The sequence below is a fragment of the Ambystoma mexicanum genome, chromosome 12 (genome assembly GCF_040938575.1).
Source record: "Ambystoma mexicanum isolate Mex_15411 chromosome 12, UKY_AmexF1_1, whole genome shotgun sequence".
NCBI lineage: Eukaryota > Metazoa > Chordata > Amphibia > Caudata > Ambystomatidae > Ambystoma > Ambystoma mexicanum.
The window spans coordinates 369,095,543-369,123,457 of record NC_090936.1 but is presented as its reverse complement, the minus strand read 5'-3'; the positions used below and the strand labels follow the sequence as shown (position 1 = coordinate 369,123,457).

Below are 27,915 nucleotides of genomic sequence, written 5' to 3'. Positions count from 1 at the left end.
TCCCTCAAGGAAAAGACTCCATCGAGATCATCAGCGCGAAAGACTCCATGTCGAGTCATAAGAAAACTTCGACGCCACAACCGCCAAATCTGTTGACGTTGAAGCCTTCGATGTCGTAGAGTCAAAGACGTCGAAGTCTTCAATGCCATTGTCAACACAAATCCCAAAATCCTCGACGGATGTCGTGAAAATATACACTCCACTTACAAATACCTTTCGTCAATTTATGAGGATAATGAGCCATCTTCAGATGAATCTCGTCCATTTGGATTGCAGTATGGGACACAAAATGTTAGAGGCCTTAATTTCTGAGGATTCAAGATGAAGGGACCTACATGACACCCTGCAATCTGCAAGTGGATTGGACACAACCCCAGAAATAGAATTCGGCAGATCACTCCACGGACCATGCCGATGGATCTCAGACAACTGATGTTTATAGTGATAGAATATCTGGGATCGAGAAGGCCTGCACCACTATTTGAGCAATATGACCAAACTGATATTTTAGACAAGGGACCGCAGGAGGACCCTGCTCTTACCATTCCATGTGGCTTTGCAAAAGACGGTTAATGCCAACTGGGAGACCCGTGAGTTACTTCCAGCTGTGAACAAGAAACTAACCAGCAATTACTGTGCGCCAAGTAGTTATCCCTACTATCTAAAAAAAAAGGTTGGTATTTCAAGCTGCCACTTCTACATCCGGACAAGCATACCCAAGCACAACTCCCCCCGGGCAGAGATGACAATCGTTATGACGCTTGGGCTAGAAAGGTTTTCTATGCAGGGAATATGGACCTTAAATGAGCAAGCGCCACGTGTGCAGTGGCCAAGTTCACTTTCACATTATGGTATTGTATAGCGATGGCGGCTGAACATATCCCCGAAGGGGAAGAACGAGACAGCTTTTTAAACATTGTCAAGGATGGGAAAGATGCGATGTGCAAATCCCTCCCAGCTGGTCTCGCCTCTGCAGACAGTATCAGCAGAGCAATGGTGGCGATCACTGTAATGCGCAGATTTGCCTGGTTGAGAAAGTCTAGTTTTGCATCAGATGTACAGTCCATACTTCTTAACATGCATTTTGACGGCACTCATTTATTTCGCAGCAAGGCTGACAAGAGCGTAGGGAAGCTACAGACTTCCAAGGCTGCAGCCAAATCCCTTGGCACAGCAATCAGACAGCCCCCTACTCACCCCACTTGTGCAGCATGGAGGGGCAGGTCCTTTTGCTATTACTTCTCAGTTTGAAGAGGGAGAGAACTGTCGAATCAAAGAGGTCAGAAAAGATTCCCCTGTGGTGGACGGGGAAGAGGTGCTAAGACTGCCTGTAGGAGCTACTTTTCCATCAGCCACAGCATTGGCCGTCTCAAAACCTCTCTGAGGCCTTAGTCCACAAGACCCGGTTGGGAGGCAGACTCTCGCAGCATCTGAAAGAATGGCGGGGTGTTACTTCAGATTCATGGACACTGGAAACGGTAGCCCAGGGTTACTGCCTTCCCTTTATAAAAAGCCCTCAGGATCATCCACTGGGGAACAACTCTTTCAGAGTTCCAGATCCGCTCCTTATGCAGGAAATGTTAACCCTGCTAAAGAAAGGTGCTATAGAGCCAGTACCTGTAGCGGAGAGGAACAAGGGTTGGTACTCCCCTTACTTCCTAATCCCCAAGAAGGATAGAGGATTGAGACATCTTGGACTTAAGAGACTTAAACAAGTTCCTTAGGAAGGACAAGTTCACGATGGTCACACTTTCTCAGATCCTTCAGGCCCTCCAGCTTCAGGACTGGATGGTATCATTGGACCTTCAAGATGCTTACTTTCATGTGCCAATCCATCTCAAGCACAGAAAGTACCTGAGGTTCGACGTTGGTGGTTCCCATTATCAATTTCGAGTTCTGCCTTTTGGGTTGACCTCCGCCCCAAGGATTTTCACCAAGTTGTTGGCGCTAGTGGCAGCAAATCTCGGAGAGGGGGTTCACATCTACCCCTAGCTGGATGGTTAGCTGACCAGGGCTCGCTCTCCCAAACAGGCCCTGCAAAATCTCAGCTCCCTCCACAAATTGGGCTTCTCCCTCAACTTCAATAAGTCTCACATTATACCATCTCAAAGGCTCCAATTCATTGGAGCTTTGTTCGACGCATCCTTGGGGAAAGCCTCGCCACCGGGGCTCAAGACATTCTGCAGATGGTCAGCAAATTCCAACATGCCCAAAGACTTCCGGCCTTTGACTTTCTGAGGTTGCTCGGCCTCAGGTCATCCTGCAGTTTCCTGGTGCCAGAGGCTCGTCTGAGAATGTGATCCCTCCAATGGGCTCTCAGGACTCAATGGTCACAATTCTCAGCAAAATGTCAGACCTCCTTCAGGTTCCAAGCAGAGTAGCACAAGATCTTCTGTGGTGGACCTTCCAAGAAAACATTTTGAAGGGAGAACCTTTTTGGCAACCATATGCCGTAGATAATTGTAGTGACGGACGCCTCACTCACTGGGTGGTGAGCCCACACCAACGATCTGAAAATCAGCGGTCGTTGGTCTTCATCGGAGTCCCAGACTACACATCATCCTTTGGAGCTGAGGGTGATCGGACTAGTGCTGAAGGCCTTTTGGCCCTCTGTACGGGGAAGGAATGTCCTAATAATGACGGACAACACAGTCGTCATGTACTACCTCAACAGAGGAGGCGTAGGGCCACTACCACTGTGCAGAGAAGCAATGCAGCTCTGGTACTGGGCAATTCAAGAAGTCATCTCTATCAGTAGTTCACCGAGCCGGAGAGGAGAATATGGCAGGCAGAGCACAGTCACAGACCCACAGAGTGGGAACTAGCTTAGGAAGACCTTCAAGAGTTCTTCACCCTTTAGGGAACCCCTCAAGTTGATCTGACCAGTGTCAACCAGAAGTGCGATCTTTACTCTCCAGGGAATTTCCCCCAAGAGGTGGTCTAGGGGACGCCTTCGTAGTGGACTGGGAGTATCCACTCCTGTACATGCTTCCTTTAGAGCCCATCATTCCTCAAGTCATCAGGAGGTTGAGAAATGTGAAACCCATAATCCTAATTGCACCGGATTGGGCCAGGAGGACGTGGTACACGGATCCTCTGGACATGTCCATATGCCTTCCAATATGTCTTCCACAAAGAGAGGACCTTCTCTCGCGAGAGGAGGGTCATGTTCTCCATCCAGCAGTCAAGACTCTCAACATTCACGCATGGGTTCTGAGAGGTTGAGATATAAGGATTGGGACCTCCTGGACGACGTAATGGAGATTATGCTTTCGGCCAGAAGGCCAGCAACAAAATCTGTGTACCGCTGCCGTTAGAACAAGCTCTGCAGCTGGTGCAGGGAAAATAATGTGGACCCTTTTACTTGCAGCATACCTATGGTGTTATCGTTCTTGTTACATCTGGCTAATCTGGGGCTCCAGGTTGCCACAAATAAAGAGTATCTGACAGCGCTATCTATTTTTAAGCGCTCCTCCTGTAGAGGCATCTTTCTTCAAGATCCCACTGGTTATACAGTTCTTAAAAGGATTGACAAATGTCTTTCCTTGTTTCCCTTTTCAAGTCCCGGTTTGGGATCTCAACCTAGTTCTTAAATATTCCTAATGTGTGCGCCATTCGAGCCTATCCACTCCTGTCCTTTAAGGTTGTTGACTTTAAATACCATTCTTTTAGTGGCCCTTACATCAGCCCGTAGGATGAGTGAACGTGAGTGAACCTCAAGCCTTGCCCTGCAAGCCTCCTTACACAGTCTCCTTTTAAGGATAGTGCAGCCCTTAAGGTCAAACCCACATTTTTACCCAAAAATGTATCTGAGTGTCACCTAACTCAAAGATAATTTGACCTTCTTTATTTCACCCAACTCATCCTGGAAAGGAAGAGGAGAGGCTACACAGGCTTGATCCAAAACATGCACTTAGTTTCTATATTTCCAGGATGTCTAAATTGAGACAAGATGATAAAAGTTTTATTGGATATACGGGCCATATGTTAGGTATGGAGGTATCAAAACAAACCTTAGCTAGGTAAATCATCCTTGCAATCTCTGAATGCTACAGGTTAGCTGGAAAAGATCCCCCAGAGGGGCTCAGAGCACATTTGATCAGGGGCATGTCCACTTCCTCTGCCTTATAGAGGGGAGACCCAATTAAGGATATTTGTGCGGCAGCAACGCGATCCTCAGTCCACACATTCACCAAGCACTATAGTCTGGACTCTTCCACAGGCCAGGAAGGTGTTTTTTAAAAGGCAGTGTTACACTTTGTACACACAACCCAATAGGAACACCCACATTTTTATTTGAAATATAAAATTCTTACTCCCTCCTCCAGAAATATAAATACTGCTCTGGGAGTTTGTCATAAAATGAGGAATACGTGGGAGGACACAATCCATTTGAAGAACAAGTTCATTACCCTTGGTAACGTTCTTTTGACTGGATGTTCCTCCCATGTATTCCTCGTCTCCCCTCCTAGCCTACCCCACAGTTGAATTTCCATGTTATTGCAGTTTACATTGTTTCAGGGTGAGTAGCTCTCGGGCGTAGGATATACTCCTACGTCCCGTCCCCTTTCCTCCATACTTATGGGACATCTCTCCGTCCTGTGGGACGGGACCGGAGCACTTTTGTAAAAAAGCATCCAAAAATTTTCCAAAAATGTTGTCCTTCCTCTCTTTCCTGCGCGGGGCCCGGCACGCGGCCGTAACCCCGCCCACCTTGGCTCCGCCCCGCGCATCGCCCATCAGTCCTTTTCTCCGCTGGTTCGGGACTGGACGCACTTGCATCCTCAGAAGTTTTTCTTCCCTTTTTTCCTCTTTGGCTCTCGCTAGCGATCGTGTGCTAGTCTGTGTGTCGTTCAAAGTAGACTTTCCAGATTGTTCATCGTGTCACCGTCGTTTCGCGAGGGCGGATCCCCATCCTCTTTGTTTAGAGTGCTTGGGTCCGGATCACCGTTGGGACTCCTGTTTTTACTGCGACTCCCTTTCGGTCCAGGCACTTCAACGTCGTTTGGAGCGGTGGGAGGAGGTGTTCCGACGAACTCCTCCTTCACATTTTCAGGCGTTCATCGACGAGAAGAAGAAACGCCCGGTACGCCCGGCAAGTTCTTTACTTTTCAGAGCACCCCGGCCGAGGGATACCTTTCCGGGTTCCTCTCGGGCTGGGAGGAGCGTTGATCGCTCTGCTACCGGGGTTCACCCTGAGGTGCCCGTTGGGCCTAATAACAATACCAGAGTTTTCTCTGAGGGTCTCCGTAAGGGGCCTGTGGATACCGGAGCACGCTCCGAGGCCCCTCCTGTGGGGGCTGTTGTAGACCCAGTTTTACTGAGTCGTGGGTTACCGGAGCTCGCTCTGATTCATCTCTGTTGGCTTCCCTCAAAAATAAGACCGTGGTGCGCCCCGAGGCCTTGGGTGGGCTTGCTGTTACCGAATGGATGTTCGAGGCCCGCACAGATAAGGCTGTTACCGGACCTAGGTCTGAGGTCCCTCGTTCAGAGGCTAAAGCTACCAACAGTTCTGAGAGGCCTGACAAGGCCTTGTCGGTGAAAGCTGTTTCTCACCATTCCCGCTCTTTCGGCGACACCAGACCTGTTGAGGGGGCAAAGAAGGGAAGTTCTTCTTTTACCAGCAGTGCCGAGGTCCTTCCTTCGAAGGCTAATTTGGCGGTTGGTATGTCACAAAAACATTCCAGGCCTCACAGTACCGGCTCTGCCGAGGTCCCTTATGTTAAGGCTAAGTTAAGACCCCTGATCCATCGACTGGGACCCCTGCCTCACTCCCTCACGTGCCGCAGTTCCCCTCAGATGATGACAAAATGGCGTCCGTTCCCACCACGAACGCGGTGGCCATTTTGGGTGCTACCCCTACAACTACGCCATCGGCCTCAGGTGTAGGGCTTGGCCCCTTGGGTGAACCTAGAGTCCGTTGTGCGCATCCCTATCGGCCAGTTTGTGACTGGAACGCTCGGATGCCTCTTCCGCAGGACAAGGCAGCGGCCGACACGGTTCAGCAGGATCCTGATCTGTCGGATGATGCACAAGGCGATCAGGACAGCGAGGACCTCCCCCGCTCTATCAGAGCTTTTCATGACCGGGTACTGGACATGATGAACTTCTTAGATGTTCCAGTGCCTGAGGCACCCGCTCTGCGGGAGGGCGTGCTTTCTGGGGCTTTCACCCTGTCTCCCTTGGAGCGTAACGGCCTGTTCTTGCAGAAGGACGTTCTGGCCGAGGTCCGCAGAGTCTGGGAAAAGCCACACTCTGGACTTTTTGTCAATAAGAAAATTGCGCGAGATACAGGCTGCATTCTTCGGAAGAGGTGGCCCTGTCGTCTTGTCCGCCCCCCTCCTCCACAGTGGTGGCTGCGGCCACTTTGCAGTCCAGGCCTGCAGCATCCTCCTCCACGACGGCTGCTCAGGTTCTGGGAAAGGAGGACAAGCTCCTCGACTCCCTCGGGTGGAAAATCTTTGCTAACTCGGCCTTGCAGCTCAGGCAGGCCAACGCTGAATTGATATTAGCGGGAGCTAACATGTGGATGTGGAAAGGTCTGTCGGAGTTTGAGAAGTTTATCCCGGTCGAGAAGCTGGAAGACTTTAAAGGAGGCCTTTCCGACGCCAGGGTCTTGGCCCAGGATCTCCTGGAGGCTGCGGCTCATCACATAGACACCACGGCTCGGGGCCTGCTAGGGGTTGATACCTCACGGCAGGCGTGGCTGCATGCAACTAAATTTTCAAAAGAAGTGCAGGACAAGGTGTTGGACCTTCCGTTCAATGGGAAGGAGCTCTTTCATGCTACAACTGAAGTAGAGCTCACCAAGACGAAGGATAGCACTCAGACAGCTAAGTCCTTGTCTGTCCTGGTTAAGGCTCCTTTCAAAACCCAGAGACCATTGTCGCAAAGTCGACCTTCCTCTGGCTTTAGAGGCTTTATCGACCGCAAGTCTCGCAGAGGAGATTCCCCTGCAGGGAATAACCGCTGTAGGCAACAACGGACGCAGTTTTTCTCCCGCTCCTCAGCCGCCTCCTCAGGTTCAGGTGGCACCGCCACCGATAAACCTACTAAATGAGGGTTTTCTGCGCTCGCACGAGACCCCGGTGGGAGGACGCATTGCGTCTCATTGGGAGGCGTGGCAGGCCATCACAGAAGACAGATGGGTCTTGTCAGTCGCTCGAACGGGCTTCCGCTTACCTCTACTCCCTACCCCACCCCTCAACCCTCCTTTTCAGCTGTCGGGCTCGCCCTCCCTCAAAGCCGAGGTTCAGAAACTTCTGGACCTCAGAGCTGTGGAACCCGTTCCCCTTGGGGAGCGAGGGGAGGGCTTCTACTCCCGGCTGTTTACGGTGCCCAAACCCAACCAGGCTAGCCTGTGCACCATCCTAGACATTTCCCAGTTCAATCTTTTCCTACCCCAAGAGAAATTCAAGATGATCACGCCCAGCCAGATACACTCCTCCTTGCAGATGGGCGATTGGCTCAGCGTTGTGGATCTTCAGGATGCATACATGCATATCCTGATTTGGAACCCACACAGGAGATATCTCTGCTTCTCTTTGGCAGAGGAGCACTTCCAGTTTCGAGTGCTTCCTTTTGGCCTCAGCTCGGCACCGCGTGTCTTCATGTAGATAATGTCGGTGATTGCGGCCTATCTTCGTCTCCAGGGTATCCATGTGTATCCATATTTGGACAACTGGCTCTTACGCAGCCCTTGTCCGCTGGCAGCAGTGGGCAATCTCAAGTCTCTCCTTCAGCTCCTGTTCCATCTTGGGCTGTTAGTGAACTGGCGGAAATCTTCCATGACGGTCTCGCAGGACCTGATTTTCCTGGGTTTTCGCTGGAACACGATCGACTGCAGAGTGTACCTGACCGAGGACAGAATGGCGGATCTGTTAGCCACGTGTCAGATGTTTGCGCAGTCGGAGAGCATGTCGGCCTGGTGGTTCCAGAGGCTTCTGGGCCTCATGGCCTTGTGCGTGCTGGCTCTTCCTCTTGCTCGTCTCAAGATGAGACAGACCCAGGTGGCTCTTCAGAGTTCCTGGCGTCAGGCTGTGGACCCGGATTCCAAGCTGATAATGATTCCAGATTCCATGAGAGTGTACCTGAATTGGTGGTCATCTCTCAGCAACCTGTCGGTGGGTGCGGGGTTTCAGGACCCAGCCCCCACGGTGATGATCACGCCGGACTCCTCCCTTCTGGGGTGGGGTGCGACGTCAGATTTTCTTCAGGTTTCGGACCTCTGGTCCCCTCAGGACAAGCTCCTGCACATAAATCATTTGGAGCTTCTGGCGATCTTCCTAGCGCTCAGGCCATTCAGACCGCTCATTGCCAACAGGGTGGTCCGCATACGCACGGACAATGTGGTGGCAATGTATTACATCAACAAGCAAGGGGGAACGAAGTCTCCCCCTCTCGTGGACCTGTCCATCCAGATATGGGAGTGGCCGTGCTTCATGGTGTCTGGCTGCTTGCAGTGCACATCCCGGGCCAGCTGAATGTCACAGCGGATGCCCTCAGCCGGCGGACAGTGGTCAGCTACGAGTGGGAGTTGAAGGCGTAGGTCCTCTCATTGATTTTCTTGCGTTGGGGCACTCTGGAGGTGGACCTCTTCGCTACGGCGGTAAACAAGAAGCTTCCTCAGTATGCCTCCAGAGGGGGGCTGGGAGCCTCGTCTCTGAGGGATGCTCTCGAGATTCCATGGCACAACATGAGAGTTTACGCCTTCCCGCCTCTGCCTCTAGTCCATCGGGCGATTTGGAAACTGAAGAACTCGGTGAACTGTTCCCTTCTACTCATAGCCCCGTGGTGGCCGGCCAGGTTTTGGTTCTCAGAACTTCAACACCTATCGGTGTATCCGCCGATCAGGTTACCAGTGACCCCCGATCTTCTTCATCAAGGGAAACAGCAGATGTGGCACCCCTCCCCACAATCGCTCAGCTTGGCGGCATGGTGCCTGAGTTCAAGTCTTTAGAGCATCTTAACTTGTCTACGTATAACATGCGGATTATCCAGGCAGCCAGGAAACCCTCGACCAGATCCCAATACAGGAGTAAATGGCTCAGGTTCTGTCATTGGTGTTTGGAAAAGCAGTTGGATCCAAGGGTGGCTACGATTGACACGGTGCTGTCCTTCGTGTCCTCCCTAGCAGAGTCGGATGTTCACGTTCTGTCATGCAGAACTTACCTTTCAGCGGTTTCTGCTTATCTTTCTACAGACCAATGCTCTTATTCTCTGAGTAATCCAGTGGTTAAGAGGCATGTTGCTGGCTTGACACGTCTCTACCCTCTGGTTCATAGTCCGCACCCGCCGTGGGACCTAAATGTAGTCCTGACGGCGCTGTGCCATAAAACCTTTGAACCAATGGCCACGGTGGACCTCAAGTACCTATCCTGGAAAGTGTTCTTTCTGGTCGCCGTTACGTCAGCGAGGAAGTGAGTGAGCTCCAGGCCATGTCAGTGGAGCATCCTTTCTTGGTTTTTCACAAGGACAAGGCAGTCCTACGGACAAACCCGGCCTTTCTACCAAAGGTGGTAACTGAATTCCATATGAATCAGTCGATCTCCCTACCGGTCTTTTTTCCGAACCCTACCTCGGAGGCTGAAAGGGTTCTGCAGTGTCTTGCCGTCAGAAGGGCTCTTAAGTTCTACCTCGACAGGACTTCCGAGCTTAGGAGTTCTTCTCAACTTTTTGTGACCTTCGGCAACCCTCAGGGTAAGCAGGCGTCTAAGGCGACTATTTCTCTGTGGATCGCCGCCTGCATCAAAGAGTCTTTCACCGTCCAAGGGCTGAAACCTCCTAAGGGTATTCACGCACACCTGGTGCGGGGCAAGGCAGCTGTGGTTGCTTTTCAGAAATATATCCCCTCGGAGTCCATCGCTAGGGCAGCTACTTGAGCCTCCCCATCTGCTTTTTGTAAGCATTATTGTCTTGACATGAGCTCAAGAGCTGATGCTCAGTTTGGTCAGGCTGTGCTGAAGAACCTTTTTCAGTAAGGGGTATTTCCATCCACCAGTAGTTCCTGTTAGGAGTGCTTGGGAATCTCCCATAAGTATGGAGGAAAGGGGACGGGACGTAGGAGTATAACAAGGTTACTCACCGTAGTGACCACCTTACTCCTAGTCCATAGTCCCCTTTCCTCCATACGCCCGCCCGCCGTCCCCTCTAATAAGGTTCCTCTGTTATTGCTAATAGGTCTCTGAACTGGCGATAGAAAAGGACTGATGGGCGATGCGTGGGGCGGAGCCAAGGTGGGCGGGGTTACGGCCACGTGCCGGGCCCCACGCAGGAAAGAGAGGAAGGACAAAATGTTTGGAAACATTTTGGATGCTTTTTTACAAAAGTGCTCCGGTCCCGTCCCACAGGACAGAGAGATGTCCCATAAGTATGGAGGAAAGGGGACTATGGACTAGGAGTAAGGTGGTCACTACGGTGAGTAACCTGGTTAAACCAACTCACGGAAAAAAATCAGAACTGAAGCCAACTGTTGCTTCTTGCGCTTTATACCATCGATGACGTCGACACAGAGACAGAGGCCCTCAAGGGACATCGAGTCGACTGGCATCAACGCGCAGTGCCCCTCCTGGAAATTCTTTCCGAAGCAGCTAAAGCTTGATATGGAGATACCATAAGATGAGGAATATGTGGGAGTAACATCCAGTCAAAAGAACGTTACCACGGGTAAATAACTTGTTCTTCTTGCTGATGCCCCCTCGTGAACCCCACCTCAACAATCTTGGGTTGGGTGGACTATTCAGTTGCCCCCTCAACCAATTGGGCTGGAGAATACTCGTTTGTCATTTTACAGAATGAGGTCTGGTATTGGACATACTGTTTCTTGATAAGGTGGAGTGAGCTATAGCTTGTAGTCAAATACATATACCCACTGGTGGCACACTCATCGCCTGGATGTTCTCTAAATACATTACCAACTTTCTTCCAGAGCCCACATAACAAGGGGAAAAGAGCTTTAAACACACACACTTGATGTCTGTCGAGTGGTCATGTACTACCTAAATAGAACCAAAGAAGTAACGAAAACGCACCAATTCTTTGTTTCATTTCATAGGATGGGAAGAAGATCCTGTAACAAGAGCAATGATTGCAAGATGCATTGTTGGGTGTATACAGCTTTGTTACACTCTGGCAAACAAAACTCTTCATTTTACCCCTAAAGCACAGTGTATACCTAGTACGGGAGAATCACTAGCTTTTATCACTAACGTACCACTAGAATCCATTTGCAAGGCAGCAACGTGCAGTCTATTCACACTTACACGCAATATTGTGTAGCACAAGCAAGAACAGAGCCTCGGGTGGGTGAATCTATTTTAAAACATTTATTCAAAAATATTCCTTTTGTTTCTCCTGCTGCCACCAGGTAGTGCTTGCTAATCTATGCAAAGCATGTGACTCTAAGCAGACTTACAAGATTCAAAAGGCAAACACAACATAGGCCTTACTTACCTCCTACATAGAGATACAAAAATCACAACTGAGATAGTCCAAGTATAGAACAAACTCCATACTTTGTATCTTGTTACGCAGGTGTTGGCAACCACGCATCAATTTAGGTTGCCGGGATACGTTCTATTCAGAACTAACCCAAAGCTGGGACAATACTTATATACCCAGTTCTTAATAGAGTGCTGTATGAAAAATGTACACAATGTATTTCCCAAAGCTGTGCCTAAATATAGTCGGCCACAAGTCCCTAATAAGCATTGTCCATTTTTCCCTTCCTTTATTTCCAATTATTTCCCAAAATCAGGCATGTTCGCTCCAAGACACATTTGTTAGATCTATGGTGATGAACCAAGATGAACTTGCCTTTGCGGTTTCAAGATTTTGCGTAAAAGCTTGGTGGTTAAGGGCTAAACCAATCAGCAATGAGTTGTGATAAGGGACTCTTTATCATTTTTTAGGTTTTATATCGTCTTTATGATTACTGTATTTTGTACTGATTTGATTGTTTCTTTTTTGATTAAAAAAAAATTCTTCTGTTCTTATCTGAATTCTTACTTGTCTTCTTAGGGTATACAAATATTTGTCTATTTCTTTTACAGCCTGATGAAGATGACCAAGTTTTGAACTTACAGTTCAGCTGGAAGGAGATGGTAAAGCCCGTAGGAAGCAGCTTCATAGGGGTTAGCCCAGAGTTTGAATTTGCTATTTTCACAATAATATTTCTACTCTCTCAGGACAAGGTTACAAAAGAGGTGGTGAGGATAGAGGAATATGAGTTACAGATAATTGTGTATCGCCAGGGACGATTTATTGGCACTGCATATCCAATTCTTCTGAGCAGCAACAACGAAGATCTGTATTGAAGTCAAAATGTCCTCTTTATTTTGGCTAATCAGTTTTATCCTACTTCATAAGCAGAAAATGTAGCATACAGCACGGAAATGTAAGGCCTTGCATGTCTAGATGTGTTCTTTGAGCTTGAAGGTTTTTTACTACCTCTTCTTATCATTAATTGACAAATGAAAGCTGTACTCAACTGCCTTAATGGCAATTGGTTTTATCCATATTCTAATTATGTAGCTAGATTAGCCCCTTTATTGCTCCATGCATTTTTTGCAGTGCTAAGCGCAATCAGCAGTGAAGGCATTTAGAATCTTTAGGTTACATTCTTAGCCGTGTTTGCAACTTTACAGATAAGATGTAATCTAGTCAAGATACAATTCCACACCTCTACATCAATAACTGAATCATCAACAATCTGCAATAATAAGGATTCCAGATGGTCCCTTTGTTGGTTAGATTCTGCATTTCATACTTTCTGAATGGCTAAAGAAAATAAAACATGCTCTTATATTTGATGTGTCTGCTTTAGTTATTTTGACCAACTGTGACATCATTCACTGGATGGCTCTGCTAAGTTAATAAAAAATAAAATATCCAAGGGGTGGGCTGTGGACCACTAAAGGTCATGTCCACACCCCACAGCGGGGGTGAAAGCCATTCAGACCCCACAGAGTTTATCCGGGGTGCGAATGGTTTCTTTTTTTGCCTCGGGAGAATGACAAAGATAGGTGCCGCCATAGGGAAAAGGGACTAAATCCCTTTTCCACTTCTATTGTGGCGGACGGAGCGGGAGAAGTACCGGGACCGGAGCACAAAGCTGCAGTCCAGCAGGTAAGTGGGGGTGATGAGGGGCAGGGTTTTGGTTTGTTTTAGGGCATGGGGGTTTAGGGAGGCAACAGAGAGAGGCTCCCTGTTGCCTCCCCACATTTGGAAAAAAAAGATGGCATCATCCGGGAAGGGCCTCGGTTGTCTGTAAACAGCAGATGGAGAATGTGTATTCTCGCCTGTTGTTCCGGCCACCTGATTGGCCCAACACCCTTTCCCCGGTGCAAATTTCTAAGTACTGCTTATTACAGTATCCTTCTCTTGTAGTCCGCTTTTTAGAATAATACAAGTTCCTGTAATGTAGGAGCAGTAAACTCAGTTTATTATGTTTTTCTATTTCTTAACTATTTTTGCATTTGCAATGTGGCATTTGATGTGCAATGATCGCCTGACTGCAATAAAAATATAATTGGCAAGAAATGCTCCAGTGGGTCAAAGTAAATTAAACTTTTGAATGGATTGTGTCCTCCCACGTATTCCTCATCTTTGATATTCGTATCTCGCCAGCTTTGCTGCTTCAGAAAAAAAAATTATTGGCATAGGGCACTGTGCACAATGTCGTGGCATCGATGTCCCTCGAGGGCTGCTGTGGAGCATCGACATCATCAGTAGCATAAATAGCTTGTGCAGCGCCTGTTGGCTTCATTTCCGTTTTTCCGAAAGCTTTCGCTTCGAGCCTTAACAGCGCGCTTCATTTTTCTGTGGACAAATGTTGTCATCTTCAACACCATCGACCCCAAAGTGGGGTTTTAAAAAATGTTACGACATCATGGCTAAAATGGCCATAACCAACCCTCACCGCGTCTGCCTTTGGTGTCTGGGCTCTGGGCACTGTACCGAAAACTGCAGATCCTGTCAGTCTATGATGGAAAAAGCTCTCGTGGAACGCAGGGGTTAGCTGAAGGAGGCGTCGAAGTTTTCGAAGAGGGAAAAGAAATATGGGGACTCTAGAGACTCCACTCGGCATAAACGGTTGAAGAGGTCTCGGTCAGGAAGCCGATCGAGGCAGTCATCGTCGTCTTCGAAGAAGGCGAAAAAGAGAGGCCATAGGTCTCCCTCTTCTTCCTCAGACTACCCTACGGAGGTTATTAGGTAGCCGACTAGGTCAGATTCCCCTAGTAAATGGGACGCTTTCAGAGTGGTGATGATGCAGATCTTTGAGAATGTGGCCTCGACCCCCAAAAAAGAGTCACGCAAGAGCCATGCACCGGTCGCTCCTTCGAACGACCTAGGGAAGTCAAAGGCTACCTCGGCAAAAATGAGTAAGCTGGTTGTTCCAGGGCGTGGCTACATGAGCGGACGGGATCTTGAGGAGCTCCCATAAATCCGTCACAGATCCTTGGAAAAACTAAGTTTCCAGAGAAAAAAGAATGCCGGCAGCGCACCCAAAGATGTGGGAATGTCTGGTGCATGCATCGAGCGACGTGAGAGGCTGATCAGCGGCAGGCTGGAGAAACCACAGCCACAGAAAAGAAGCCGGGTGCCCAGGATTGGGAGACGGGCAAGATGGCGGGCCGAGGACAAAGGGCTATAAACTGACCGCAGTGTCGCGGCCGGGTACGCAAGCTGGTGCAGCCGTGATTGAGCTCGCTGAGGCTTTGCGCGAGGTGTGGAGACCAGCCCGTGAGCAGTATAAGGACCTGGCCGGGGAAAGCCTGTCGGACCAAGTGACGGACACCATGGCCCGAGACGAAGATAGGAGCGACAGGGGCTCCCTGCATACATCGATTTCTGGACACTGCTGGGGACTGAAGGAGATCGCCCCGGGCGGCGCTGCCGCCACTGAACACGGTGCGACGAAGTGACTGGCACTGTGCTCTCCGAGCTTTACAGTTAGAGCTCGAAGCGCCCGAGGTGCCAGCCCCTGCGGCGACCCGGACCGCCGGGTAGACTGTGCTGGAATCAGCCTAGAACGACTGCGGAGAGGTCCAAGTACGGCCAGCTCCAGCGGGGGCTCTGACCGGCCGTGTCGTGACCTGACACACCGGAAAATGGTGTAGGGAGGCCAGAAGTGGAGGCCCCTCCGGACACTGGGGCTCCATTGGGTGATCGGAGCGCCCTGAGGGTTGCGCCCAGCTGGGCTCCTCGGCGGCACATAGCAGATTAGTAAGGAGGCACGCTCAACCCTAGAAGACGTATGTGAGCACGGGCCCCTACATAGCGCAGCATCCGTAGCAACTTAGCAGCCGCTGCTGCCGAACACAGGCTGGAGAAAGGGGAAACCTGAGCGCACTGGCCTGAGGATCACCGGAGATAGAGACATCTACAAGGTGCTAGGGCCCCCATGCAAATACCCAGGCAAAGTAGAGGGATTCAAACCGCCTGGACGAAGTCCGGGTTCTGTAGGACCCCGCTACCAATTGAACGGGGCAGAACAAGCAGCTCACTCCTGGACATATGCTGTGCTCCAGAGAGCACACAGGAGGTAGCCTGTGCCGGCACAGGGTTCAACAAAGGCATTAAAGGCACTACTGCGAGCCAAGTGGTTGAGAGGTCCTGTCGAGTCCCGGAGCAGAAGTATGGGGAACCAGCGAATGCGCCCGACCACCAGTGACTGAGTGAACTACAGGGTAAGCCTGTGGAATAATACTGAGTTGGACCGGGCACGTAGGAGGACACAGCCCATTCTAGGAGCGCAGCAGGCAGTAGGCACATACCCCCTGCAAGGTCGTAGTGGGCCCTGAACATCAGGAACTGTCTGACACTATGCAGACCTTCAAGTGAAAAAAGTTGCTGGGCTGGCCCACACATAGTGAGTGCAGCACGATGTCTAACAAAATTGTAAGACCGAAGAGCAAGCAGCCCACGCTGGATGACTATGCCAAGACATTGCCAGGGGCAGAGGGGGCCAGGAGTAAGGACAAACCTACCACCGGGATCGCAGAGGCTCCGGGCACAATCCAGGAGGTGCTGGCTGCGATTGCGGACCTGAAAGTTACCTGAAAGTTGCCTGGGAGACTAAATTGGGGCTGGCCATGAACGAACTAAAAGTAGCACTGGACCTTAAGGTCGGGCGGTCCAGGAAGAGGTGAACCTACTTAGACAAGATGTGAGAACACTGGCGGAGCGCACCGGAAACTTGGAAAAGGAGATGGCCCCGAATACGGCGGAATGCCCCGAAAACGGCGGAATGCGCCGCCCACAAATCGGAACTTCATGCCCTTGTGGTGCCGGGTGGGCAACCTAGAAAGCAGAGCGGAAGAGGTAGAAGGACGCACCAGACGTAATAACATCCGCATTGTTGGATTGCCAGAAGGAGCTGAGGGGCCTAATCCAACGGAATACATAGAAACCATGTTACTGCAGGAAATAACTGGAGGGGTACTGACCCAGGGGTTTGCTGTGGAAAGGGCGCACAGGGCTTTGACGAGGAAGCCGCCTCCAGGAACCCCTCCCAGGCCATTGATTGCAAAGATCCTGAATTACCGGGATCGAGAAAAAATACTTGAATTCTTTCGGAAAGGTGGAACGATCGAAAGGGGGTCGGCGAAAATAACCGCATACCCAGACTACACCTTGCAGGTGCAACGCAGCAGAATGAACTTCGGAGCGGTGAAAAGAAGTTTGCGGGAAACAGGCCACAGGTATATGCTGCTTTACCCAGCCAAACTGAAGGTGTTCCACAAGAACAAAACTCTGTTTTTTGAAATGCCAGAGGACGCCATGGAGTGGCTGGATATGCAGAGCTGCCCCCAAGAATCGGGTATCCAGATGGGAGCCGTAGAAGATACGTAATTTACGGCTGTGGCACCCATGGTGACATAGCACAAGACACTGGGACTAGAATGTAGCATCAGATAAGGCTTATAGGGGATGCACTGTTTGGAAAGTACATGCTTGCAAGATCCATTTGAACCGAATAATCCTATTTATATAAGCGGGAGCTCCCGGGAGACAACCCTCGAACCCCCATAGCATTACGCTTAGTTAGGTCACTAGTAGTTCGGTGACACCCCGCGGGGTCCTAGTCCTCGGTGTTCCGAGGAGGGACCAGACGCTGTTAGCCTGAGATCCAGGGATGGAGGTGGGCATTTGTTGGGGTTGGGTAGGGAGGGGGGCGGGAAAAAGTTGTGTGCAGTGGGGTGTAGTTAGGGAGGGAGGGAAGGGGAAGTTGTGGGGGTTGGGAAGGAAGTGAGCCAGACACCGTGTCATCAGGAACGACATGGGAAGCGGAGGGGAGAGGCAGGACACCATGTCAATGGAGTCGGGTAACCTCAGAGTTGTGACCTGGAAGGTGCGGGCCTCAATAGTTACCTAAAATGTAATAAAGTAATGATGTACCTGAAGAGGATGAGGATTTATATAGCCTTACTTCAGGAAACCCACCTCACCAAAGAGAAACTGGAGGTGGTTAGGAAAAAATGGAGGGGGAGTGTCACGGGAGCCACAAACTCCGCATATGCAAGAGGGGTGGTCATATGGGTAGTACCGCATGTGCCGTTTCAGCTGCTCCGGTCGACGACAGACCCGGAAGGTAGAATGGTGGTGGCGGAGGGACTCTTGGAGAACAGAGAAGTGAACATCATAAATGTATATGCCCCTAACCATGATACCGCAGCTTACTTTTGGTCTTTATATAGTAAAATTAGCTTCCTGTTAGGCGGCGCGATATTGTGGGGAGGTGATTTTAATTGCACCCTGAACCCCGGGATTGATAGGTCAGATAGTAAGCTAGAAAAACCCACCGCAGCAGCCAAAGCGTTGAGGACACTGTTGACAGACCTCAAACTTGAGGATGTGTGGAAACGGTTGAACCCAACAGACAGGCAATACTCGCATTAAGAGGGTTAGAGGACTTGATGCGAAGGGGGGGACCACATGGGAAGACAGTGCTAAGTCAAAGGAGTTACAAAAGGCTAGCAGCGAGCTCTGGGATAGGTTATGTAAGCTGAATTATAAGAAATATATAGAAAGGCAACATGCGGGTGGAGACAAGCCGGGCAGACTGCTGGCCTGGTTATACAAAAATGAGACACCCCGACCGGTGATTAGAGAAATCAGGGATGCGGAAGGCCAGATCCGCAATACCCAGGAAGGTGTGAACAAAGAGTTCCTCAGATATTACAAACGCTTGTATGAAGACGCAGGTGGAGACATGGGTCAAGAAATTCTGGAAACATAAGAAGATATAGGTCTGCCCACCTTAGACTTGGTACGAGCAGACTTAGAGGCCCCAATCACCTCAGACAAGCTGGAGACAGTGATCCAACACCTGCCCACGTGTAAAGCGCCTGGGTCGGACGGGTTACCCAGTGAATTCTATAAAGCGTACAGGCAGGAGTTACTCCAGCCGCTGATGGCCATGCTTAATGAGGCCTACGAACAGGGGGAGTTGCCAGAATCCCTGCGAGAAGCAGTGATCATCCCGCTCTTGAAACCGGGCAAGCCGAATGCGGACTGTGGGTCCTACAGGCCCCTATCGATGCTTAACCAAGATAGCAAAATACTCACAGCGGTGCTCGCCAACAGGCTTAAGCGAGTAATTGGCAAATTGATACACCCGGACCAAACAGGCTATGTCCCCGGCAGAAACATCACGGACAATCACAGGAGGCTACAGCATATTATCGATCAAACTGAGAAAGATCAAGCTGGCCATTGTGTCACTGGATGCGGTCAAAGCCTGCGACTCAGTGAGGTGGCCATGGTTGATGGCGACCCTGAAAGGGTACGGGATAGGGCCGGGGTACATTAGATGGGTCAAGATGCTATACAGCTCCCCGATGGCTAGGGTTAAAACCGGCGCCATAATCTCAGACAAATGGCGACTCAGCGGGGGGACTAGACAGGGATGCCCCTGGTCGGCCATGCTATATATTCTTTCGTTGGAGCCGTCAGCAATTTGCCTTAGGCAACAATATGGTGAGGTGGGGATTTGTACGACAGGAAGCACACACCTTATATCACTTTATGCCGATGACATGCTCCTCTACCTGTGCTTCCCGGAAGAGAACCTGCAATATGTGTTGGAGGTGATGGATCGCTACGCCACCCTCTCGGGTATATCGGTAAACCCCGGGAAGTCCAGCGTGTTCCTCTTGGGGAGATACAAGGGTATTCCACCAGAAAAACTGCCCATTCTGCAGATACCCTGGCAGACTGAGACGTTTCGATACATAGGCATAAACATATACCACAAGATAGAGGTAGAGCACAAACACAACACGGAGAAAGCAGTTGCAGGTATCAAAAATAGCATGGAGTTTTGGTCCAGATTGCCTCTTGCCATGATGGGAAGAGCAGCATTGCTCAAGATGGTGGTTTTACCCAGACTGCTACACTTTTTTGTAAATGTCCCGTACTTGATCCCCAGACGTTTCTTTGTCAGGCTTCATTGCCTGTGCAGGGGCTTCATATGGCACAATTCCAGGAACAGGGTGGCCCTTTGGAAATTACAAAACCCGTGTGATAAGGCGGGCATAAATCTGCCGAATTTTGAATTGTATTACCTGGCGAGACAGCTACTATATGTAGCTAGATGGTTGTCCGAAGAGGAATCGGCAGAAGCCAGGCTTTTGCAGTGTGATCCTGCCCCATACTTCCTAAAAGAGACAGTGTGGCTGCACAAAACGAAAGTGTCAGAGATGGGGAGACTGTTGGTGCTGGGCTGGGAGGTCTGGCGTAGAGCCTGGAGAACTGTGGGTGACCCGGACCCGCTCTCTCAGCAGGTCCCGTTGGTGGTGTTATGTGGGGGAGACTCCCAACTGATTAAAGGGGTCCGCAGATGCTGGGAACCGGTGGGCCTGGCCACCCTTGGAGACATATGGCAGGAGGGGGAGGCATTAGGATTTCAGAGATTACTGAAGGAGACCGGGGTGCATAAAGGCCAATATGTTACTTATTCCAGGATTATTAAACGGGTAAGGGAAAGATGGCCCGAGACAGTACCTGCAGAAGAACCTGATGCCACCATAGAAATGATGTACGATGTCTCGGAGGGCGGGCACAAAATATCTCGGATATATGAGCTTTTGAGTATGTAGGCGGGGAAGGAGCTGCTTCAGCTGAGGCATGACTGGGAGGAGGAGGTGGGGGAACCCATGACAGATGGATAATGGGATAGAGCCCAAAGGTACCACAAGAAGGTGTCTCAGAAGATCCAGCTATATGTCACCCACAGAGCATATTTGACCCCCGGCAGAATAGACCGGTTTGGTGGCTCGGCTATACAGAAATGCCCCAGGTGCAGCGAGGAGGAGGCTGGGCTGTTGCATATGTTCTGGGCTTGCCCGGAAGTGAATAGATTTTGGGTAGAACTGAAGACGAGAATGGCCAGCAGGGGGGTTGGTGCTTGATGTGGGGTCTGCTTGGGCATGTATGCTTGGGGGCTTTCCTAGGCCACGCAATCTAAAGCATATCAGCAAGATGAAAGACCTGGCTTATATCTTGGCCAAGCGCAGAACTGCAATGTGCTGGAAAGCTGCCCACCGGCCTAGAGTAGAGATGTGGTGGGCAGACCTCCTGAAATGGGCCGAGGCAGAAACTGCAGCCTGGTATGAAGGGGGGAGGAAGAGGTGGGTCCCCTGATAGCCTGGAGGCAATTGGTGACCTCAATGGCAAACCCCCACCAAGCCAAACACGAAACGGAAGACTTGGATGAGTTGATGATAGTTGAGACAACTGAAGATGCTGAGGTGGATGGCACGGATACGACGGCTCGAGTTATTGGGGAGGGAGGACGGAGGAGAGCATTTTATAATGTAATGTTTTAACATTGATAACGAACGTCCTAAATGGTTGTAAAGTTTGGAGTGTTGTTTGTTTAAAATAATAAAAATTGTTCCAAAAAAAAAAGCTGGTTGTTCGTTTAGAAACTCGACCCGACGAAAAGGCGTCGAAGGTATCGACTCGACAATCGAGTCCATCCTCGATACTGTCGAAAAAGTCTAAATCGGCGAATTCTTCGACGATTGCGTCGACGCCATCAGCGCCGACTACTTAGAAGACGAGGGCGATTCCTGACAAATCGACCCGTTTATCGAAGCCATCTTTGACATAGTCGACGGAATCTTCGATTGCATCGAAGCCCATATCGGTTCAGGAGAAAATATTTAAACATGTACCGAAAAAATACTTTTTAAGTTAATGTCCTCCATATATGTAGAGGAAAGTGCCTCTGATGAGGAGACTACATCTTTTGGGGTGCAGTTTGGCACAAGAAAAGTACCTGAAGAGCTCATTGATCCTCAATCAAGGATGAAAGACCTCTGTGACTCCCTGCAGGCCGCTAGTGGACTTGATACTTCTCCTGAATTGGATTTTGACCCATCAGGGCATGCTGACTCAGGTTGCAGAAATTTGATGTACAGAGTATATGGGGTGGAGTAGGGCTTCCCCGGCATATGAGCAGTATGACATGACGGACACCTTAGATCAGGGACTTCAGAAGGACCCAATCTTACCCTTCCACAAAGCCCTTCAGAGGAAGGTTGTGGCCAATTGGACAGCTCCAGAATCTGGCCCTGCTGTGAACAGGAACTTCTCTAGGAAGTATAGGCCCCCGAGCAGTGATCCAGATTATCTCACAAAACATCCTACCCAGGAGAGTCTAGTAATACAGGCTGCTACTTCAAGCAAACAGTCTGCCTATCCCTCTATCCCCCAGATAGAGACGATAAGAAAGTTGATGCATGGGCTCGCAGGTCTTCTCATCAGGCAGTATGACCTTGAAGTCTTACGTGGCATGTACATTAGCTAGATTTTCTTACATCCAGTGGGATCGTGCTGCCATGGCAGCTGATCGCCTTCCAGAATGTGAAGAAAGGGACGACTTCCTGAATTTAGTTAAAAATGGTAAGGAGACGATGGGAGAATGTCTCCAATCAGGATTGGATACTGCTGACAGCATCAGCAGATCCATGGCTGCAAGCACCGTACTGTGCAGGTTTGCATGGTTTAGAAAGTCAGGGTTTGCACCGGACGTGCAGGCCAGACTGCTCAACATGCCCTTCAATGGCTCGAGGTTGTTAAGCAGCAAGGCGGATGAAAGTCGGAGAAGCTGCAGACCTCCAAGGCGGTGGCTAAGTCTCTTAGTGCCTCCATTCGACAACCTCAACACCCCTACTTGGGCTCATCTTCCTGGAGGGGTCGTTCCTTTTGCTTCTATTCTTCAGTTGGTAGAGAAAGAGGACAGGCCAGACAAAGAAGGCAAAGAAGATTCCCTCGTGGTGGACGAGGAAGGGGTGTTAAATCATCCCCAGACGCTGCACCTTTACCCTCAGCTGCTGCTGCAGCCGCCTCTAAGCCACTCTGAGGCCTTGACCCACAAGATTCTGGTGAGAGGCGGAATCTCTCAGCATCTGAACGAATGGCAGGGCATTACTTCAGATGCTTGTGCACTGGAAACAGTAGCCCAAGGTTACTGCCTTCCTTTTCAAAAAAGGCCTCGGGATCATCCACCGGGACCCAACTCTGTCAAAATTCCAGATCCGCTCCTTGTGCAGGAAATTTTAACCCTGCTAGAGAAAGGTGCAAAAGAACATGTACCAGTAGCGGAGAGGAACAAGGGTTGGTATTCTCCCTACTTTCTCATTCCCAAAAAGGACGGAGGATTGAGACCCATCTTGAACTTAAGAAACTTGAACAAGTTCCTCAGGAAGGACAAGTTCAAGATGGTTACCCTTTCTTAGATCCTTCAGGCTCTTCAACTCTAAGACTGGTTGGTATCATTGGACCGTAAGCACAAAAGTGATGGGTGGAAGGTTTTGAATGAATCTGAACCACTGGCATTGCTCTGGGCAACCTTCCACACCACCGTTTTTTAGCCCGTCTGCGCCATTGCAAAAGGGGTCCAGCCATATGCAAATCAGTCAGGTACTGCTACCAATGGTAGCAGCCCAGCCCGAACTGCTAGGCCAGGTCCCCTCTGCACGGAAACACAAGCAACCCCAGACATGTTTCGGCCTTGTTGGGCCTCATCAGTGAGGTGCAGCTTGGTTCCCTATGGCGCAGCGAGCAATGGTATCATTGGACCTTCAGGATGCTTACTTTCATGTGCCAATCCATCTCAAGCACAGAAGGTACCTGAGGTTCACAGTTAGCGGTTCTCACTGTCAGTTTCGAGTTGTGCCATTCGGGCTGACCGCTGCCCGAGGGTTTTCAACAAGCTGATGGCGGTAGTGGCAGCAAGTCTCAGGAGAGGGGGGGGGTTCACGTCTCCCCCCACCTGGACGACTGGATGATCACGGCTAGTTCACATGAGCAAGCCCAGGAACATCTCAGTATCACCTGCCACTCCCTACACAGACTGGGCTTCTTCCTCAATTACAAGAAGTCCCATATGATACCATTCCAAAGACTCCAGTTCATCTGAGCGGTCTTGGATACTTCCTCGGGATAAGCCTCGCAAAATTCCAGGTTGCCCAACATCTTCTGGCCTTTGGTTTTTTGAGGTTGCTCAGTCTTATGGCGTCCTGCATTTGCCTGGTTCCAGAGGCCCGATTGAAAATGAGATCCCTTCAATGGAATTCTTAGAACTCAGTGGTGCCAATTTTCAGGGAATATGTCAGATCAAATATGTAACCATTGCTGTCAAGATATGCGCCCGGTAGCCTCCGGGCCTGGTTTGCGCTATACAAATAAATAAAATACAAATACAAACTGCAAGTTCTGAGCAGAGTTGCTCAAGACCTGATTTGGTGGGCTTGCAAGGACAACGTTCTGAAAGGAGAATCTTTTTGGCAACCATGGACGGATATAACTGTTGTGACGGATGCCTCACTCACTGGGTGGGGAGTCCACACCAATGAACTGACAATCAGCAGTCGTTGGTCTCCATCGGAATCCAAACTACATATCAAACTTTTAGAGCTGAGGGCAATCAGACTAGCGGTGAAGGCCTGCTTGCCCTCTGTACGAGGAAAGAATGTCCTGATAATGATGGACAACACAGTGGCCATATACTACCTCAACATGAGAGGAGGTGTAGGGTCACTACCACTGTGCAGAGAGGCAATGCAGCTCTTGTTCTGGGCAATACAAGAAGGAATCTCTCCATCAGCAGTTCACTTAGCTGGAGAGCAGAACACGGCGGCGGGCACTCTGTGCATGTAGAGCACAGTCTTCCACGAGTGGGAACTAGATCAGGAAGTCCTTCAAGAGATCTTCATCTTTTAGGTAACCCCTTCAAGTGGATCTTCTCGCGACTGGAAGTGCGACCAGTACTGCTCAAGGGAATTTCCTCCAAAAGGACTTCTAGGGGACGCGTTTGTAGTGGACTGAGAATTTCCACTCTTGTATGCGTTTCCTCCAGTCCCCGTGATTCCTCACGTGATCAGGAAGTTGAGAAAGTTTGGAAATCTATTATCCTAATTGCCCCGGATTGGGCCAAGTGGACATGGTACCCGGACCTTCTGGACATGTCCATCTGCCCTCCAATACCTCATCCATAAAGAGAGGAGGTCGGGTTCTCCATCCGGAGGTGAAGACACTCGGCCTTCACAAATGGTTTCTGAGAGGCTGAGATACATGGATTGGGACCTTCTGGACAACGTAATGGAGATTTTGCTTTCGGCCAGAAGTTCAGTACCTGGTGCAAGGACAAGAATGTGGATCCTTTTCAATGTGGCACTCCTATAGTGCTTTCTTTCCTGTTGCATCTGGCTAATCTGGAGCTCCAGATTGGAACCATAAAAGGATACCTGGCGGCGCTATCCATTTTTAAGAGCTCCTCTGAAGAGGTCTCCTATTTCAAGATACCCTTATGTATCCTCAAGTCCCATTTATAGTCCCATTTAAAGTCCCTGCTTGGGATTTAAACCGTGTGTTAAAATTTCTAACTTGTTCCCCTTTTGAGCCTTTACATTCCTGCCCGTTAAGGCTCTTAACTCTGAAACTGCACTACTTGTGGCATTAACATCAGCCCGCAGGGGTAAGTAAGTTGCAGACCCTTTCATGCAAGCCTCCTCATACAACATTTCATAAGGATAGTCCTTAGGGTAAAACCATCCTTCCTTCCGAAAGTAGTCTCTGACTTCCATCTGTCGCAAAAAATAACACTTCCATCTTTCTATCCTCCCACCTCATTTAGGTAAGGAGGAGGAAAGGCTACATAGGCTGGATCCAAAAAGAGCTTTAAGCTTGTATATTGCCAGAATGGCAGACTTTCGCCATGATGATCAACTATTTGTGGGATACACCGGCCCTAAAGTCGGGTTTGTGGTAGTTTAACAAACCATATTCCAGTAGATTGCCAAATGCTACAGGTTAGCGGGCAAAGACCCGCCAGAAGGGCTTTGAGCTCATTCCACGAGGGGCATGGCAACTTCCACGGCTCTTCAAAGGGGAGTTCCGATAATTGATAACTGCTCTGCGGCAACCTGGTCGTCCGTCCATACATTTGTTAGGCATTATTGCTTAGACACTTCTTCCAATCAAGGAGGTCTTTTTTCTGAGGCAGTCCTTCATTCCATCCAAGACTAAATTAAATAGTACTCCCTCCTCCAAATTATCACTGCTTTGGGAGTCTATCAAAGATGAGGAATATGTGGGAGGACACAATGCATTAGAATAACAAGTTACTTAACCCTGGTAACGTTCTTTCGAATGGATGTTCCTCCCGCGTATTCCTCATCGCCCCTCCCAGCCTGCCCCACTGTACAATTTACGTGAATTACACTCTGCGTTACCGGGGAGTTTGCGGTCTGGGGTACGCCTGGGTATTTCCTCGATTTATGGAACGAAAAAACCAAACTGAAGCCAACGGGTGCTGCACAAGCTATTTATACTACTCATGACGTTGACGCTCCACGGCGGCCCTCAAGGGACATCGACGCCACGTTATTGTGCACAGTGCGCTCTGCCGATAATTCTTTTTTACGAAGTAGCAAAGCTGGCGAGATACGAATATCAAAGATGAGGAATACGTGGGAGGAACATCCAGTCGAAAGAACATTATCAGGGGAAAGTAACTTGTTCATCTAGGTTGTGACCGACTGAAGCAGCGTCACATTTATGGATAGACAAGTATTACGTTAAGAAACAAAAGTCTATCGTATACATTTTTAAACAAAATGGCATCATAAAATTATATGACACGGAGAGCTAGATAACTAAACACATACCCGTTCATCTTGGGTCACAATACATGCCGTCTTATTTATTGTCTTTCATGAAGTAACATCTACACATGTGATTTTTATAGCCCCACAACGAGTAACCAAAACTCATTGAAGACTAAAGTGCAGAACAATCCCAGAAGATGTATCAAGTCGCCAATCATATGGTTGCTCCCTCAGACTTCATTTAATCTATATCTTACATTGACCACTCATTTTCACTCCTTCAGCTTCCATGGTCTGAAGGTTATGTTCCCTTTACCCCCCCCCCCCCGCTCCCCCCGGCTTAAGTTGGGAATACGTCTTTAAAAATGGGAGCTATTTTTCCCTGCTTTCTTTTTGTGAATGAGTGTCTGTTCCTCCATCCGTTTCCATTTCAGAAACGCTTAAATATAGTCGGGTTCAGTGGATTAATGTACCCTCCTCTAGTTCCCTGCTACACACACCCTTCCCAGCAATAGCAAGATGTGTATCAAGCTGAGGTACTTCAAAACCTTCAGTTTAGAGTTGGGAATGCGGACTAAAGCAGCGGTACTGCCCAGACACTGCCCCACACACCACCTTTTACTCCACCTAGAGCCTTTGATAACGTTTGGGTTAACCTACATCACCAGCATGTACAGCAAATAAAACCTTGGTTGCACCCAACCTCTGCAACAAGCTCTAGTGTGCTTACATACAGATCTATCCAGTGGATACTGGCATGTTTTCTATGCATTTTAATTGCCACCAGGTCGAGAATGTTACTATCTTCATATATGTCTGCTCATCAACCACATTCTCCTGATATACATGGGCTTCTCTGCCAGGGCAAAATAGACCTACTATTCATCACAGAAACCCGTCTTGCAAAAGATCACTCATCAGTTATACATGAAACATTCACACAAGCTACAAAATCAAGTTTGCCAAAAGAACTGCAAGTAGAGGAGGGTGTATTGATTTGTAAGGAAGAACCATCAAAGTCACAATTGTAATCTTCAATAGGATACTGAGCTGCAGAATGTGCACCTTATTCTGTTTATCTACTGTAAGTATTCAAGAGTAAGACTGGGACACAGTGGCATGTTAGATTTTGATTTTAGACTTTTATTTCCAGAAAATAATAAAAAGGGTTGGGAGAAATCCTATCTATCCCTAATCCTAAAAGGAGTTTCCCTGTCTCAACAAAACTAAGGAACGTCTGTGTCAGGATGTTAAACAAGAGTGGCCTCTGTCCTGCATTCAAAAACCCTAAACTGACCCTTTACACTTTAAACTCAATATAATGTGCAGGGGGGGTTTCTGGTATGCTATGTAAGTTTTCAACGTAAAGTTCTTAAGGTGCCAAACAGAAAAGGTTCTACCAGGAAAGGGGCTACCCTTCCCCTAGTTTCCTTCTGGTAGTTTAAATGTCACTTGATCAAAGTTCAATTTCTCACACTCTGTCGTCTCTTGATCCCTCGCATACTCTTCTGCCAGGGTATTTGCAACTTTTCTTTTGATCCTTAAAAGGGGTATGAATCCTTCCTTTTGTATTCACAATTTCAGGTTCACTTCTCATATAACTCCTGGTTTAATCTTCTGCCAGGTCGCTTCTCTTCTCATTCCTTTCCTGGGTGTGAGTCCCAGCCTCACTGGTTGCCTGGTGCAATAACCTGCCAGGACTTTTACTTTCTCTGTTCACTCTTTCTTTCATCCATGTGACAATATGTTTCCAAGGTTGGATCCCTGACCCTTTCTTGACAGAGTTCAAAACTGA

General features: G+C 49.2%; 1 protein-coding gene across 1 annotated transcript in view; it reads left to right on the top strand.

The window, feature by feature from the left end:
* The window catches only part of LOC138513547 (poly(U)-specific endoribonuclease-like), a 524,415-nt gene extending 511,611 nt beyond the window's left edge, over positions 1 to 12,804 (top strand). The window contains exon 7 of the mRNA XM_069628493.1: positions 12,051 to 12,804. Within this exon, the coding sequence (XP_069484594.1) occupies positions 12,051 to 12,314 (264 nt within the window). The 3' untranslated portion in view covers positions 12,315 to 12,804. The remainder of the gene's footprint in view (positions 1 to 12,050) is intronic.
* Positions 12,805 to 27,915: the final 15,111 nt, after the last annotated feature.